General features: G+C 46.4%; 1 protein-coding gene across 3 annotated transcripts in view; it reads right to left on the bottom strand.

Moving 5' to 3' along the window:
- Positions 1 to 681: 681 nt before the first annotated feature.
- Positions 682 to 11897, bottom strand: part of NVL (nuclear VCP like) — an 89909-nt gene continuing 78693 nt past the window's right edge. For 2 of the 3 annotated variants that reach the window (XM_040636140.1, XM_040636141.1), the window contains 3 exons: positions 10579 to 10667; positions 8143 to 8213; positions 682 to 998 (listed from right to left, as the gene is read on the bottom strand). In XM_040636140.1, the coding sequence (XP_040492074.1) occupies positions 954 to 998; positions 8143 to 8213; positions 10579 to 10667 (205 nt within the window). In that variant the 3' untranslated portion in view covers positions 682 to 953. Of the gene's footprint in view, positions 999 to 8142; positions 8214 to 10578; positions 10668 to 11897 lie in introns of those variants that run through there. The other variant, XM_008695364.2, reaches the window with a different exon arrangement.

Raw genomic sequence — 11897 nt, 5'->3', positions numbered from 1 at the left:
TCGGAGGGGCTCCCAAGGGGCCAGACATGAGGCAACCTGAGAGTTGCACGTGAGAGCACAGGACCAGCTAGCTGTGATGGCGAGGAAGGGATTCTTTCGTGGTTTCCAGCACCTCCCTCTACAGAGGAGCCACGTGTGAGCAGCCCAGCAGGACCACCCTAGCCTGGGATCACAGAGACCGCGTCAGGAGCGGGACAAGTTCCGACGGCGCCACTGGACAGGATGCAGTGAGAACATAGCACCCCTTCGTGAAACTCCTGCCATGGTCGTGTAACCGGGGTGGAACCGCGAGGACGCTGCCAACAAACCACTGAGGGCTTTCTACAAAGTAACCAAGCCGGAACCTTCCAGAGAGTCAGAAGTCAGGAGACGGGAACTGCTCTGACTTCGAGGGAACTCGAGCGAAACAGGAACAGACGCAACAGCTCACTCCTGGCCCTTCTGTCAAGGACGACCTGGGGCAGCTGGAGAGAGGGGCCTGGCAGGAGCCAGGGGCCCACGCGACAGCCATGTCTTGCGGCTGGTTTCCTGCATGTGACAGGGGCTATCAGGGGATCCTGGGGCGCAGGAGACGGTATTTGGCGGTGACGGGGCCTCAGGCTGGCAACTTACACTCAGATGGCTCAGGGGAAAAGTTCTTTTTACTGTGATCGCAACTCTTCCAAAGTACAGTCGAGACTATTTCAAAATAAACATTTTATTAAAAAAAAGTTATCGGTTATTTTAGTTGAGCAGTTAAACGTCTCTCTTGTTTTTGAAGAGAAAGGAGGGTGTTCCCACGCCTGGCTAGGCAGCTGGGAAGAGTCTTTGGCTCTGACCGGACGCATCAGTCTGGGATAACACACGCATTCGGGGCCCCATCCGCGTCAGGTCGCAAGTGGGCAGCTCAGGGCGAGTGGGTTTCTCGGCCGGCCGGATGCACTGGCCTGTTCCGGGGCCCGCCGCCACTGGGGTCACTGGCTAAGGGACCACTGCAGACTTTCATACATCACCTGGTCCTGAGAACAGGGGACAAGACAGACACAGAGCTGGTGAGTGTGACGGGGGCTGATGTCCCACCCCCAGGCCCACACAGTGACCATGACTGGAGGTAAGGTCTCCAGGGAGGCCGTGAAGTTATAACGAAGCCGGCAGGACCAGCATCTCTGCAGGAAGACGGATGAAGAACAGGCAGGCCCGGGGAGGCTGTGTGAGGACATGGGGAGAGGATGTGCAGCCTCGGGAGAAACCAGCCCTGCTGACACCTCGACCAGGGACACCCAGCCTCCAGCCCTTCCACCTGCAGCTCTGCCGGCTCTGGAGTGTGGCCCGCCTGCCGTGGGATGTGTGATCCCGACTCCCAGCTGCCCCCACATCAATCCCCGTCTTTCTGTCACTGCTGTGGGGATCAGCATGATGGACTGTCTACAGAAGTTATGTATTAGGGTCGGCTCATGTACACTATCACAATGTTATAATTATTGAGGCTTTTGGAAAACAGCTTGGTGTTTTTAGCACGCCCGCCCCCAGCTTGGTCTTTCTGCAGTTTTCCTGCTGCTGCAGTTTGCTTGGTTTCCACAGAACTTTCGGTCGCCCCTGTCTGGTCTCCAACACAAAATACGCAAAAATTAAAAGACCACAGAGCAGAGCCATTTAAATGATTTCGAACAACAACAAAGGTCTTAGCTCTGAAGTGTCTACCGAGCAGCCTGGGGACACGCGCCAGACATTTGGCGGTCGCGGAGACATTCACAGAAATGCACCATCGCTCCCAGAAGCGGCCATGATGGGCCCAGCCGCACGCATGAGGTCTGTCCAGTGTTCAGAGGGGACTTTACGACCATTAGCTTTTATTCTAGGATGATCCTGAATCAGATAAAGGCAGAACGGATGTTCTCTCTGCAACAAGTCAGAACCCTGACCAGAGGGCAGGGCGGATTTTCCATTCACGAGGGAAAGTCATTTCCTGGACTGTACTTAATGGTCACCTCCAATTTGAAAGATGGAATTGAAGAACAAAAAAACACAACTATGTACTTGTTTCAGTGATTTTTCAAGTTTTCTCAGTTTCAAAAGTGAACATAAAATAGGAATTAGTGAAATGCTGAATTAACTCCGAAATAGGATAAAAGCGTCCCTCTGTATATTAGTAATAGTCTATAACCAGGTTAGAGCAATTCCTTTTTTAGAGTAAAATAACTTCTTAAATTACAAACAAGATGTATCATAGAAATATTAGAAAATACAGATCAGCAGAAAAAAGTTAATCCTCATTTCCAGAGATAATTATTATTACTATTTTGGTCCTCTGGAACTTTAAAATTACTATTTTTCAATATATATTTTTAAATTTAAAAATTTTTAAATTTATTTTGTAAGTGATCTCTACACCCAACGTGGGGCTTGAACTCACAGCCCAGAAATCAAGCGTCATGCACTCCACCAACTGAGCCAGCAGGCGCCCCTCAATATTTAAATTTTTTGAACAGGGAAGACCACATGGTGCAAAGTTCAAAGAGGACAAAGGCCCCCCAGGCACCAGTCTCTCCCCACAAGCAGCTGTCACTGGTTTCATAAGTAACTGCTTCATGAGGGTCAGTTAAGGAGCCAAATAAGGAACGTAAAGCTTCACCTTGATGTCATGCCTTATTTTTAAAAGATCAATCAAATTAATAATTATTCAAACAAATTAATATTTATTCAAAATTCATACTATGCCCATATCTGAAAGAGAAGTTGTGGTTTCTTATTCTTTAAGTTTTTCAGAAATCAAATATTTAAAGATTCATGATCACCAAAAATATGAAGAAGAATATGCTAGTACTAAGTGTCACTAGGACATACAGGTAGCCTTTCACAATGTGTGGTACGACAGGTGCAGATATGTTTTTAAATCAGTTGATCCCTTTTAAGACAAGTTACGTGTAAGCCACTTTCTAACACTGATGGGATCAAGTGACCAGGTTAACACGTGTTCTCTGTGCAGGAGCCCCGTCTCCCGCGATTTTTCTATCTGTGAGTCTAGCACAGGGCCTGGCACGCATACAGCAGGTACTCGATACAAGTGAAGAGTTGGATCTTAGGTAATCAGTTAAAACACAGCTGGGGGAAGGGAAACTCTGACTTGAAAAGTTGTTCTCCTCTCCTCTCCACTCACTTGAGGGGTGTCCATGGGGTGGAAATAATCCGGGAAATGAACCATCTACTCCTGAGTGTGGAGAAGAGAATGGAAGAGCTGTGGGCAGTGGGTGTGAAAAACATGCCACCAATGAGCAGATAAACAGGAGGGTTGCTCTGGGGTAGTTTAATAGAGGAAGCAAAGAAAACAATCCGACTGAGTGAGGTTTCCTTCCTGACGGTGGAAGAATGCCAGAGTAAGCAGAGTGAAAAGACTGTAACGTGAGATAATAAATATCTGGGAAAATAATCTCAAGCTTTCAACGTGGACTAGTAGCGAAGCCGGCCTCAGGTCTCCAGGGTGCAGGGAAACCAGCACCGGGAATTACGATGCGCTGTCTGTAAAGCTATGTGCGGGCGGGAGACGGGGAAGGATGACGCAGCCAACATGCACGTCTCTGGATTCTGGGAAGCCACTGGCGGAGGGCCCAGGCTTTTGTGTCAGGAATCTGTCCTCACAGACTGCAGCCTATCAGGTCCTCCTGGGACCAAAGAGGACGCGGCCACTCATTAGCAATTAGGATGGGCAGGGATCTCCAGGTGGAGCCTAAGGGCCCAGCCCTGCTGGAGTGGGAGCTGGTGATCATGGACAGAAAGAGAGAAGGAGTGCCTACTCACTGTCGACACCCCAACCTCAAACAGCTACTGAGGGTTTGCTGGGCCAGGTGATGCATTTCTGCATTTGGACTCTAAACTAAGAGCGTGCCAAGTGTTTGAAAACTGTGAAGGCCAGCTCTGCAGACCTTGGGACAGGACGTGCACACCTTTCTTCTGTCTTTTTAGACATTTCCTCATCATTAATCCTACATTAACTCACTTCGAAGCAATTGCCATTTCTGTGAGTAGGTCTGAGAGGCTAAAATGTGTGTGTTACTTGCACACTGAACAAAGTCTAGTGATTCTCTTTCAGGAGCAAACTCCAAACCCCAATCCTGCCACTACCATGTCACTTAACTTGAGTTACCAGCATCTTATTTACAGATTTTCATTCTAGAGCTTGAAGTTGTGACCTTCATAAAACTCCGCAGCCCCTCACAGCCCAGCCTGGCCAGAGCATCTAATTTCCTAACTGGCTACACTGATTGGTTCTGGCATGGGATCCCAACCTGGGCTGGCCCGACCCCAGGCTTCCCTGAGATTCTCCTGCCAGAGCCGGCAGGGAACTCTCTTGCTGGGACGTGTCTGGGCCTGGAGGCACCCACCTTCCCCCTGGAAATGAAGCAATGGGGTGCTGCAGCCAGCATGCCTAGAGCCAACTGTGCTCTCAAGATCCTTGTTACATGGACCAACAAACTCTGTTGTTGTTTTTAAACTCAAATTACATCATTTTATTTATTTATTTGAGAGAGAGAGTGCACGCTTGGGCATGAGCAGGGGGGAGCTGCAGGCAGAGGGAGAAGCAGGCTCCCCGCTGAGCAGGGAGCCCAATACGGGACTCGATCTCAGGACCCTGGGATCATGAACTGAGCCGGATGCAGACACTTCACCAACTGAGCCGCCCAGGCGTCCCCAACGAACTGTTTTTCCCTGCTCACCTGAGCTGGAGTTGGCTTTCTGTCATTTATAACTAAAAGAGCCTTCATTTTAAAAGCAGAAAGAGGTGGCTTATCAATGAGCTGCTCAGATTCACAGCCAGAAAAGTGCCACAGTGAACGCCACACCTTTGGACCTCACCTGTGCCTCTCATTTCAGTAGCACTGTCCTCGACCAGAAGGAAGAGGTTCTTTACCACAGCTCTCAACTGGGAAGGACCAGGAAAAAAGAAGGAAGAAAGATCTGAGACCACCAATAAACACAATATATATTGGTGTCAAATTCACCCGCAAAAGTGTGCAAAGGAGATAAAGTGAAGACTTAATCTAATTCTAGCTGCTTGGATGAAAACATGGCCAAATTTAGAATCAGGTCAAGTGAATTTCAAACTTCACACGACACATTTGTAGCCTCTGTAATAAAGTCACTCGAGCAGCAAATATGTGAACTTTTCAAAATTACAGCAAAGTTTCTAGAAAATTGATCTTTTTGGAGGTAAAGAAAGTAAGAGAGTGAAAAATGAGCTATCCAAGGTTAATACATAAAAACCAACTGAACTTCTATATATTAGAAACAATTAGAATAACAAGATGTAAAAAAAATCCACAAATAACATAAAAAAGTATAAGTAACTTGGGAATAAATTCGATGAAAGATGGTAAGACATTTACCATGAAAACTCACAACATTACTGAGCAAATCAGATGGATCAAAGCGAAAGGAATTAAAAAGTGAATAAATTTATAGAAGAGAAAGTAAACGAATCTAAATAAATGGACAGATGAACTAAGCTCATGAAGTGAAAACCTCACTATTCTTGAGCTCTGCTCTCACAACTGATGGGGATTCAGTCCGATTCCAAATCCCAGCAGGTTTCTCGTGTAGGAATCAATAAGTGGATTATAAACTTTCTAGGGAAATGCCAAGGGCCTAAAATTAAAAAAAACAAAACAAAACGGGGGGGGGGGAGAGAAGAGGACAAATTTGGAGAACTTATACTACCTGATTCCAAGACTTATAGATCTATAGTCACCAAGACAGTGGCAAAAAAAGATATCATGGCCTGAAGACAGACGTAGACAGAGGAAAGGAACGGATTCACACATCTGTGAACAACTGGTTTTCAGAGGGTGTGGTGACTCCGTAGGAAAGTCTTCTTGACAGAGTTGGAGCAAGTAGGAGCCACATGGAAACATGGAACCATGACCCCCATCTCCCCTCCCATCAAATGAAAACATTAATCTGGGATGGATCACAGGCCTCCATGTAAAAACTAAAAGTATGACACATCTAGAAAAAGGCAAAGCCGAGAACCTTTGTGAACTTGAAATGGCCAAGATTTCCCATGGCAGGACACACAAGCCACACACGCAGGAGCCGAGTCAGCCTTCGTCTAGGATTCAAGGCTCCTGCTCTCCAGAAGATGCCTTTAGATGACAGAAAGGTGAGCAGCAGATCTGGAGAGAATATCCTCCGCATGCACATCTGAATAAGCTAAGAATTTGTGCAAGTTTACAGTTAAGGAGAGAAACAAGCCTCTTGTTTAAGAGCGAAGCGCGAGGACAGGACAGAACTCCAAATGGCCCACAAGCAGGTGAAACCAAGCTGGCCGTCCTACCGTTAGGAGATGTTCACAGACAGCACACAGGACACCGGCCCCGTCACTGCTGGACACTGCCGTGAAAGGACCATGACACTGGGGGACTCGGCCGCTCCCACGGAGGAGTCTGGAGCCCCGGCCACTCCGTGCCAGCTGCGCACCCAGGAGAAGGGCAAGCCCGCACACTGCCCGCGCTCCCACATGAACCTCATCCCCTCTTGTACACACTCACGAAAGCCACACACACCCCGGCAGCGCCAAGTGTCCCCCAACAGAGGAAAGGAGAAGGAACCATGCTGTATTCTTATGCCGGAAAGCTGCTCAGATAGAAATCCCCACACAACAGGGATGGACCCCAGAGCAGCCAGACCAGGGAGTGCACACCGCAGGCTTCCCACGGTGTGCTCATAGACGGGTCAGACCTGCGGTCACAGGCAGGGCTATTGGCAGCAGCCACAGAGGGGCCACAAGGTACTTTGGGAGAGATGGAATGTTCTAGACACTGACTGCAGTGCCGGCTATGCTTGTCAGGGGTCACAGAACTGTGCATGTGCACTACCATGTGGCTGCATTTCTACCAAACACAGTGAGGCTAGAGGAGGAGCTGCGTCCACACGTCCTAAAGTCCTGACAAGCCTGGGACTCCGGCTGCAGGTGGGGAACAATTTCAACTAAAACAATGTTTTTAATGACAAAACCTTTGGAAGGACACTTACATCACAAGTCTCTTGTTGATCAGAACAAGGAGCACCAGTCTGTTAAACTGTTTCTGATTTTAATGAGTAAGACTTTTTTTTCTGAACATACTCAGCAGAATGGACCGTTTCCTCTGAGACACAAGAACGCCCGAGAGGCGAAGGCAGACCAGTGTTTCCAGCTACGGTGGAGAACTCAGTGTGGGTATAGCAGACTCTTCTCTAGCTGAATCAGAACCACCGCCAGCCCAAACCAATTAACTGGTTCCTATGGTCAGCAGTGGTAAGGCTGGCTCAGTCAGCACAACATGACACTCTTGATCTCTGGGTTGTGAGTTCGAGCCCCACGTTGGGAGTAGAGATTAATTAAAAATAAAATCTTTAAAAAAAAATAGAAGTGGTACGGTGGTCACCTCACTTAGAAGGTTTACAGCAAACCTTGAGACACGGAACAGGGCAGCCCGCCTCACGTAACTCCTTGGACTCTGACTCAGAGGTTTTCAATCAGCGATTACCGTGAGAAATACTAGGCCTGGCGTAATAAATGGCTAATGGCTTATAGGAAGTCTTAGCCCAGCAGGAAGCAGGTTCTCGAGACTAAGGCGCAGTACACTTCCAGGAGCCCCGAAACAAGAGGCAGCCAAGCGAACGAGCTTTATCACGGGGGTACCCGAGTCAACTGTTTCTGGGGCTGCACACATGCCCGCAGCTCTGTGTCACAGCAGCCACCCTCATCGCCACAGACGGATTATCTCCGCACGGTAAGAAGCAAACACGCGACATCTGGTGTATGTAAAGAAAAGTGGACCAGGTGTTTAGCCATTCTCTGACCTCACGGTGAGGACATCTGTACCTGCCTGAAACACAGGGGTGAGTCCCGGTGCCGTTGGGGAAGTCTGGCTCCAGGCAGATAAGAGTCATCTGGAAGGGTGGAGCAGGTCAAGGGACACATGGACCAAACAGATTAAAAATCCCCAGACAGTGTAAAGACCCACATGGGTCATCCTCTCTCTGGTTTCAATCTTTCAAGAAACACACAAAACTACCATCTCTCAAGAACGCTCCCACAAAGACAATTACTTTCCTTGTTTCCATGAGTTTACAATCTATTGGTCTCCATTCCAGTCTCATCTCTACACATGTTAAGACATTTCTTACCTTTTTTGATATAGAAGATTTCACTTTCTTGAAAGCTTCCTCAAAGTGCTTCTGACTGACCTTGAGTTCACCTGTGGAGCAAATCACAAACACAACTGGGTCGAAAGTGCTAGGGTGTGGCCTCTCCTGAGACACTTCCAAGTGGTCAAGGGAACACGGAGGAGACAGCGATCACATTGGGTCTGTTCTGAGTGACAGTCAAGCCCGATACATTCTGCTCATTAGATGATCTGGACATTTTTTCATTTTCATTTAAATTACACACCTTCCCATATTTAATTTTAAATAAATGCTTAAGTTTTATATCAGCGTCCATTTTAGTGTAAATTTCTTCACTCAGTCAATCGAAACAGCTTACTTTGGGACAAATTATATTAAAGAGTACTTTGTTCATCTTTAATTAGAGAGATCATTACTATTTAAAAAAGAAAGTCCAGGTTTTCATTACCTGCCCCCCTTTATTGAGCTTCACTGACCTATAACATATGTAAGCTTAAGGTGTGCAACTTCTGTGATGATTTCAGACATGTGTTGTAAAGTGATCACCACAAACGTTAGTTGGCACGTCCGTCCCTTTTGTGTGTGTGTGGTAATAACTTCTAAGGTCTACTCTCTTACCATCTTTCCAGTATATAATCCATATTGTTAATTATAATCATCACGCAATAACTCTGATCCCCAGAATGAGTTCATCTCATAGCAGGAAGTCTCACCTTTTGACCAATGTCTCCCCATTTCCCGACCCTCTGCTCATCAGGTGTTAATGCAGGACACCCCAAAGAGACTATCACTCTTAAACAGACACCCTTTGAAGGCCCTCTTTGCACCGTTTGCGCCTTAAGGGCGATGTTCAATGAAGAAGAGCCAGAACTGTTCCTTCTTAAGAATCTAAATAATCTAAATAATTTAACTGTGAGTGGAAAGTAATATTCTGTAGTTATTTAAGTGCATATGCGCTAGTAGACGTAATGGAGTTATATCATAATACGTATTATATATGGAGATAATATCATAACACTGGATCAGAAGGGGCTCTCCTTCTTTATAAGGTCGTGCCATCATGTAAGTAGGGAAATCAAATAACTACATGTTGAACAAGGCTTGCTTTAGAATGTTAGTGCAACACCTTACGAGAGGACAATTAAAACAGTGAACTATCTACACAGATACTAGGATACCATCTTTACCTAAATATAAAATAAAATGTGTAGCTGAACATGTCTAGTGGAAGCTGACTAGCACTACGGATTTCGGGGAGGAAGGTATCAATGCTAAGTCTCTAGAGGACAGGTAACTAGACATGCAAACTGCGGCAGAGCACAGATGTCAGAATTTGCTGCATGAATAAATGAACATCCAAACAGCCAATGCGTGCGGAGAGGACTGCAGATTTTCAGAAACGAATCCCAAAACGCTGTCTGACCCCCCTCTCAGGCAGCACACTACTTACACGCTGTTTCTTAGAAGATATTCTAAGTTTGCAAATTATATCACTTACTTCCAAAAGGATTGTTTTATTTTGTTTCAAAAAATCTTTTAAAATTTTATTTTTTATTATTTTGTTTTAATTCTTTTTTTTTTTTAAGGTTTTTTTTATTTATTTGACAGAGATAGAGACAGCCAGTGAGAGAGGGAACACAAGTAGGGGGAGTGGGAGAGGAAGAAGCAGGCTCATAGCGGAGGAGCCCAATGTGGGGCTCGATCCCAGAATGCCAGGATCACCCCCTGAGCCAAAGGCAGATGCTTAGCGACTGAGCCACCCAGGCGCCCCTGTTTTATTTTAATTCTTAACTTTAATGCAGAATAAGAAAGCTCTCCATTTTTTTTTAATTATATAATCTGAACGCCCTGGCAATTTTTATTTTATTTTTTTCCCTAAATCCAGTGCTCTTTTTTTTCTCTCTAAACTTTTATTTAAATTCTAGGTAGTTAATATATAGTATAATGTTCGTTTCAGGAGTAGAATTTAGTGATTCATCACTTACATCCTCCAAAAGGAATCTGAAATAGCCTACAATAAAAGCAGTTCGGAAAACTGAATCTTAACAAAAACATGGGGACTTCATCACGAAGGTACGTGTGCTGACAAATCTCAGCGGCACAGATGCCGCTGGAACTGTAAACACAAGTTCACTCTGAGATTCTCGGGAGCCGAAGACAGAAGGGAGAGGGAGACAGAGAAACTCAGTGGAAATAAAAACAGACGTGTTTTGGAAATGTGCTGTGTGGACTTCGGTGGGGAGCTCAAGTGGAGAGGTCACCAGATGGCTGCCACAGGCACCACGCGAGGCGAAGCCTATTGGAACGGTCTCGTTAGAGACACATCAGCTTCCTTATCACAGATGCGAGACAACAGTCCCTCTGCGGGTCAGCAGTCGTGTGAGGTGTCCAGAGTGACAAGGACGGGGAACAGAGACACTCCAGAAAGCACCGTACCTGTCTCACCTCCGCCCTTGGGTCTTGTCATTTCCTGTCTCAGGGCGCAGACAGACGCTTCCCGAACCAGAGCAGAGAGATCTGCACCCCTGCAGGAGAAGACCTGCTCTCAGTTACTCTACGACAGTGCAAAGAACAGAGTCTGATGCAGTTTCCAGTCACAGATCACACAACCAGGGAAGAGACTGACCACTATGGTCAGCAGNAAAGAGCTTTTTGCTTTCACTTAAAATATTTCTAGCTTTTAGAAGAAGAATAATAACGACGGAAATAATGCAAGGAATCATAAAAAGTCTACATGAATGGCCCAGTCGACAGAAACCTGCACATTCATCGTAAAATCTCCATCCACGAGGCCTATGCTGCCAACGTGCTGACTGACCATACACGACCTACCGCCTAGAGTAAGCTCACAGGAGAGGCATTTACGGCACCTACTTCAAAAGGGGGAAGCACAAAGGCTAGCAAGTCTTTAATGCCCTGACTCAAGCCCAAGCTGAGTGGACCCGTCACAAATGAATTAAAGCAACGAACGAGCCTCCATCTAATTACTTGCGCGATACTATGCTGAGTCAGCACGGTTCCTGAGTTCAACAAGCAACACTGCTGTGGCCTGGTGCTTCGCTACATTACATCTTCATCAGAATTCTTGCAGCTCTTTGGGAGAGAGTTTAGATCTGGGGATAAAAACCTCATTTCTAGACATTAAACTTATTTCATACATAATACTATCCACATAATATATAACATTAAATGCCCACAGAGCTTAAATTATTAGCTGAATGCAATGTTTCTGCGGTTAGGTGTCAGGTTTATAAGGTTGTGCAATAATCACATACATGCTGGGTACTCATCCCTTTCCTTGATATTTAAACATCTCCCACGGGTGCAGAGACCTTGAACTAACATAAACTAGCAGCTGATGGCGGCAGAACTCTGTGTCTCTCAAACCGTGTTGACCACAGCATTAACACCCTAACTGTGCACCATTCAACGTTAATCCTGACCCCTTTGTGAACCTGCGCCCTACACCGGAGAATCCAGAACATGTGGCCCAGGGTAAGTTCTGCCATTAAACTGCCTCTGTGGGTTTTAGCACTCAAAGCTGTAAACTACTCAATTAAGCCTCCTCCCCCTCTTAATAGTAAGTTCATTTAATTGTACGAGTTTGATCCCAACAGGGGTTGTGGGGGCGGGATGCACTCTCCTTAGAGGGAGGGAGGGGCTTCTGCAGATTGCCGCCGCCACTGCCTGGGGTTCCAAGAGTGCCCTGCCATCGAGACAATCCCTGCCTTCACACCTGAGCCAAGACAGGGAAG

The sequence above is a fragment of the Ursus maritimus genome, unplaced genomic scaffold (genome assembly GCF_017311325.1).
Source record: "Ursus maritimus isolate PB19 unplaced genomic scaffold, ASM1731132v1 scaffold_2, whole genome shotgun sequence".
NCBI classification, from domain to species: domain Eukaryota; kingdom Metazoa; phylum Chordata; class Mammalia; order Carnivora; family Ursidae; genus Ursus; species Ursus maritimus.
The sequence above is the reverse complement of the archived record's forward strand: the minus strand, read 5'-3'. Positions and strand labels throughout refer to the sequence as shown.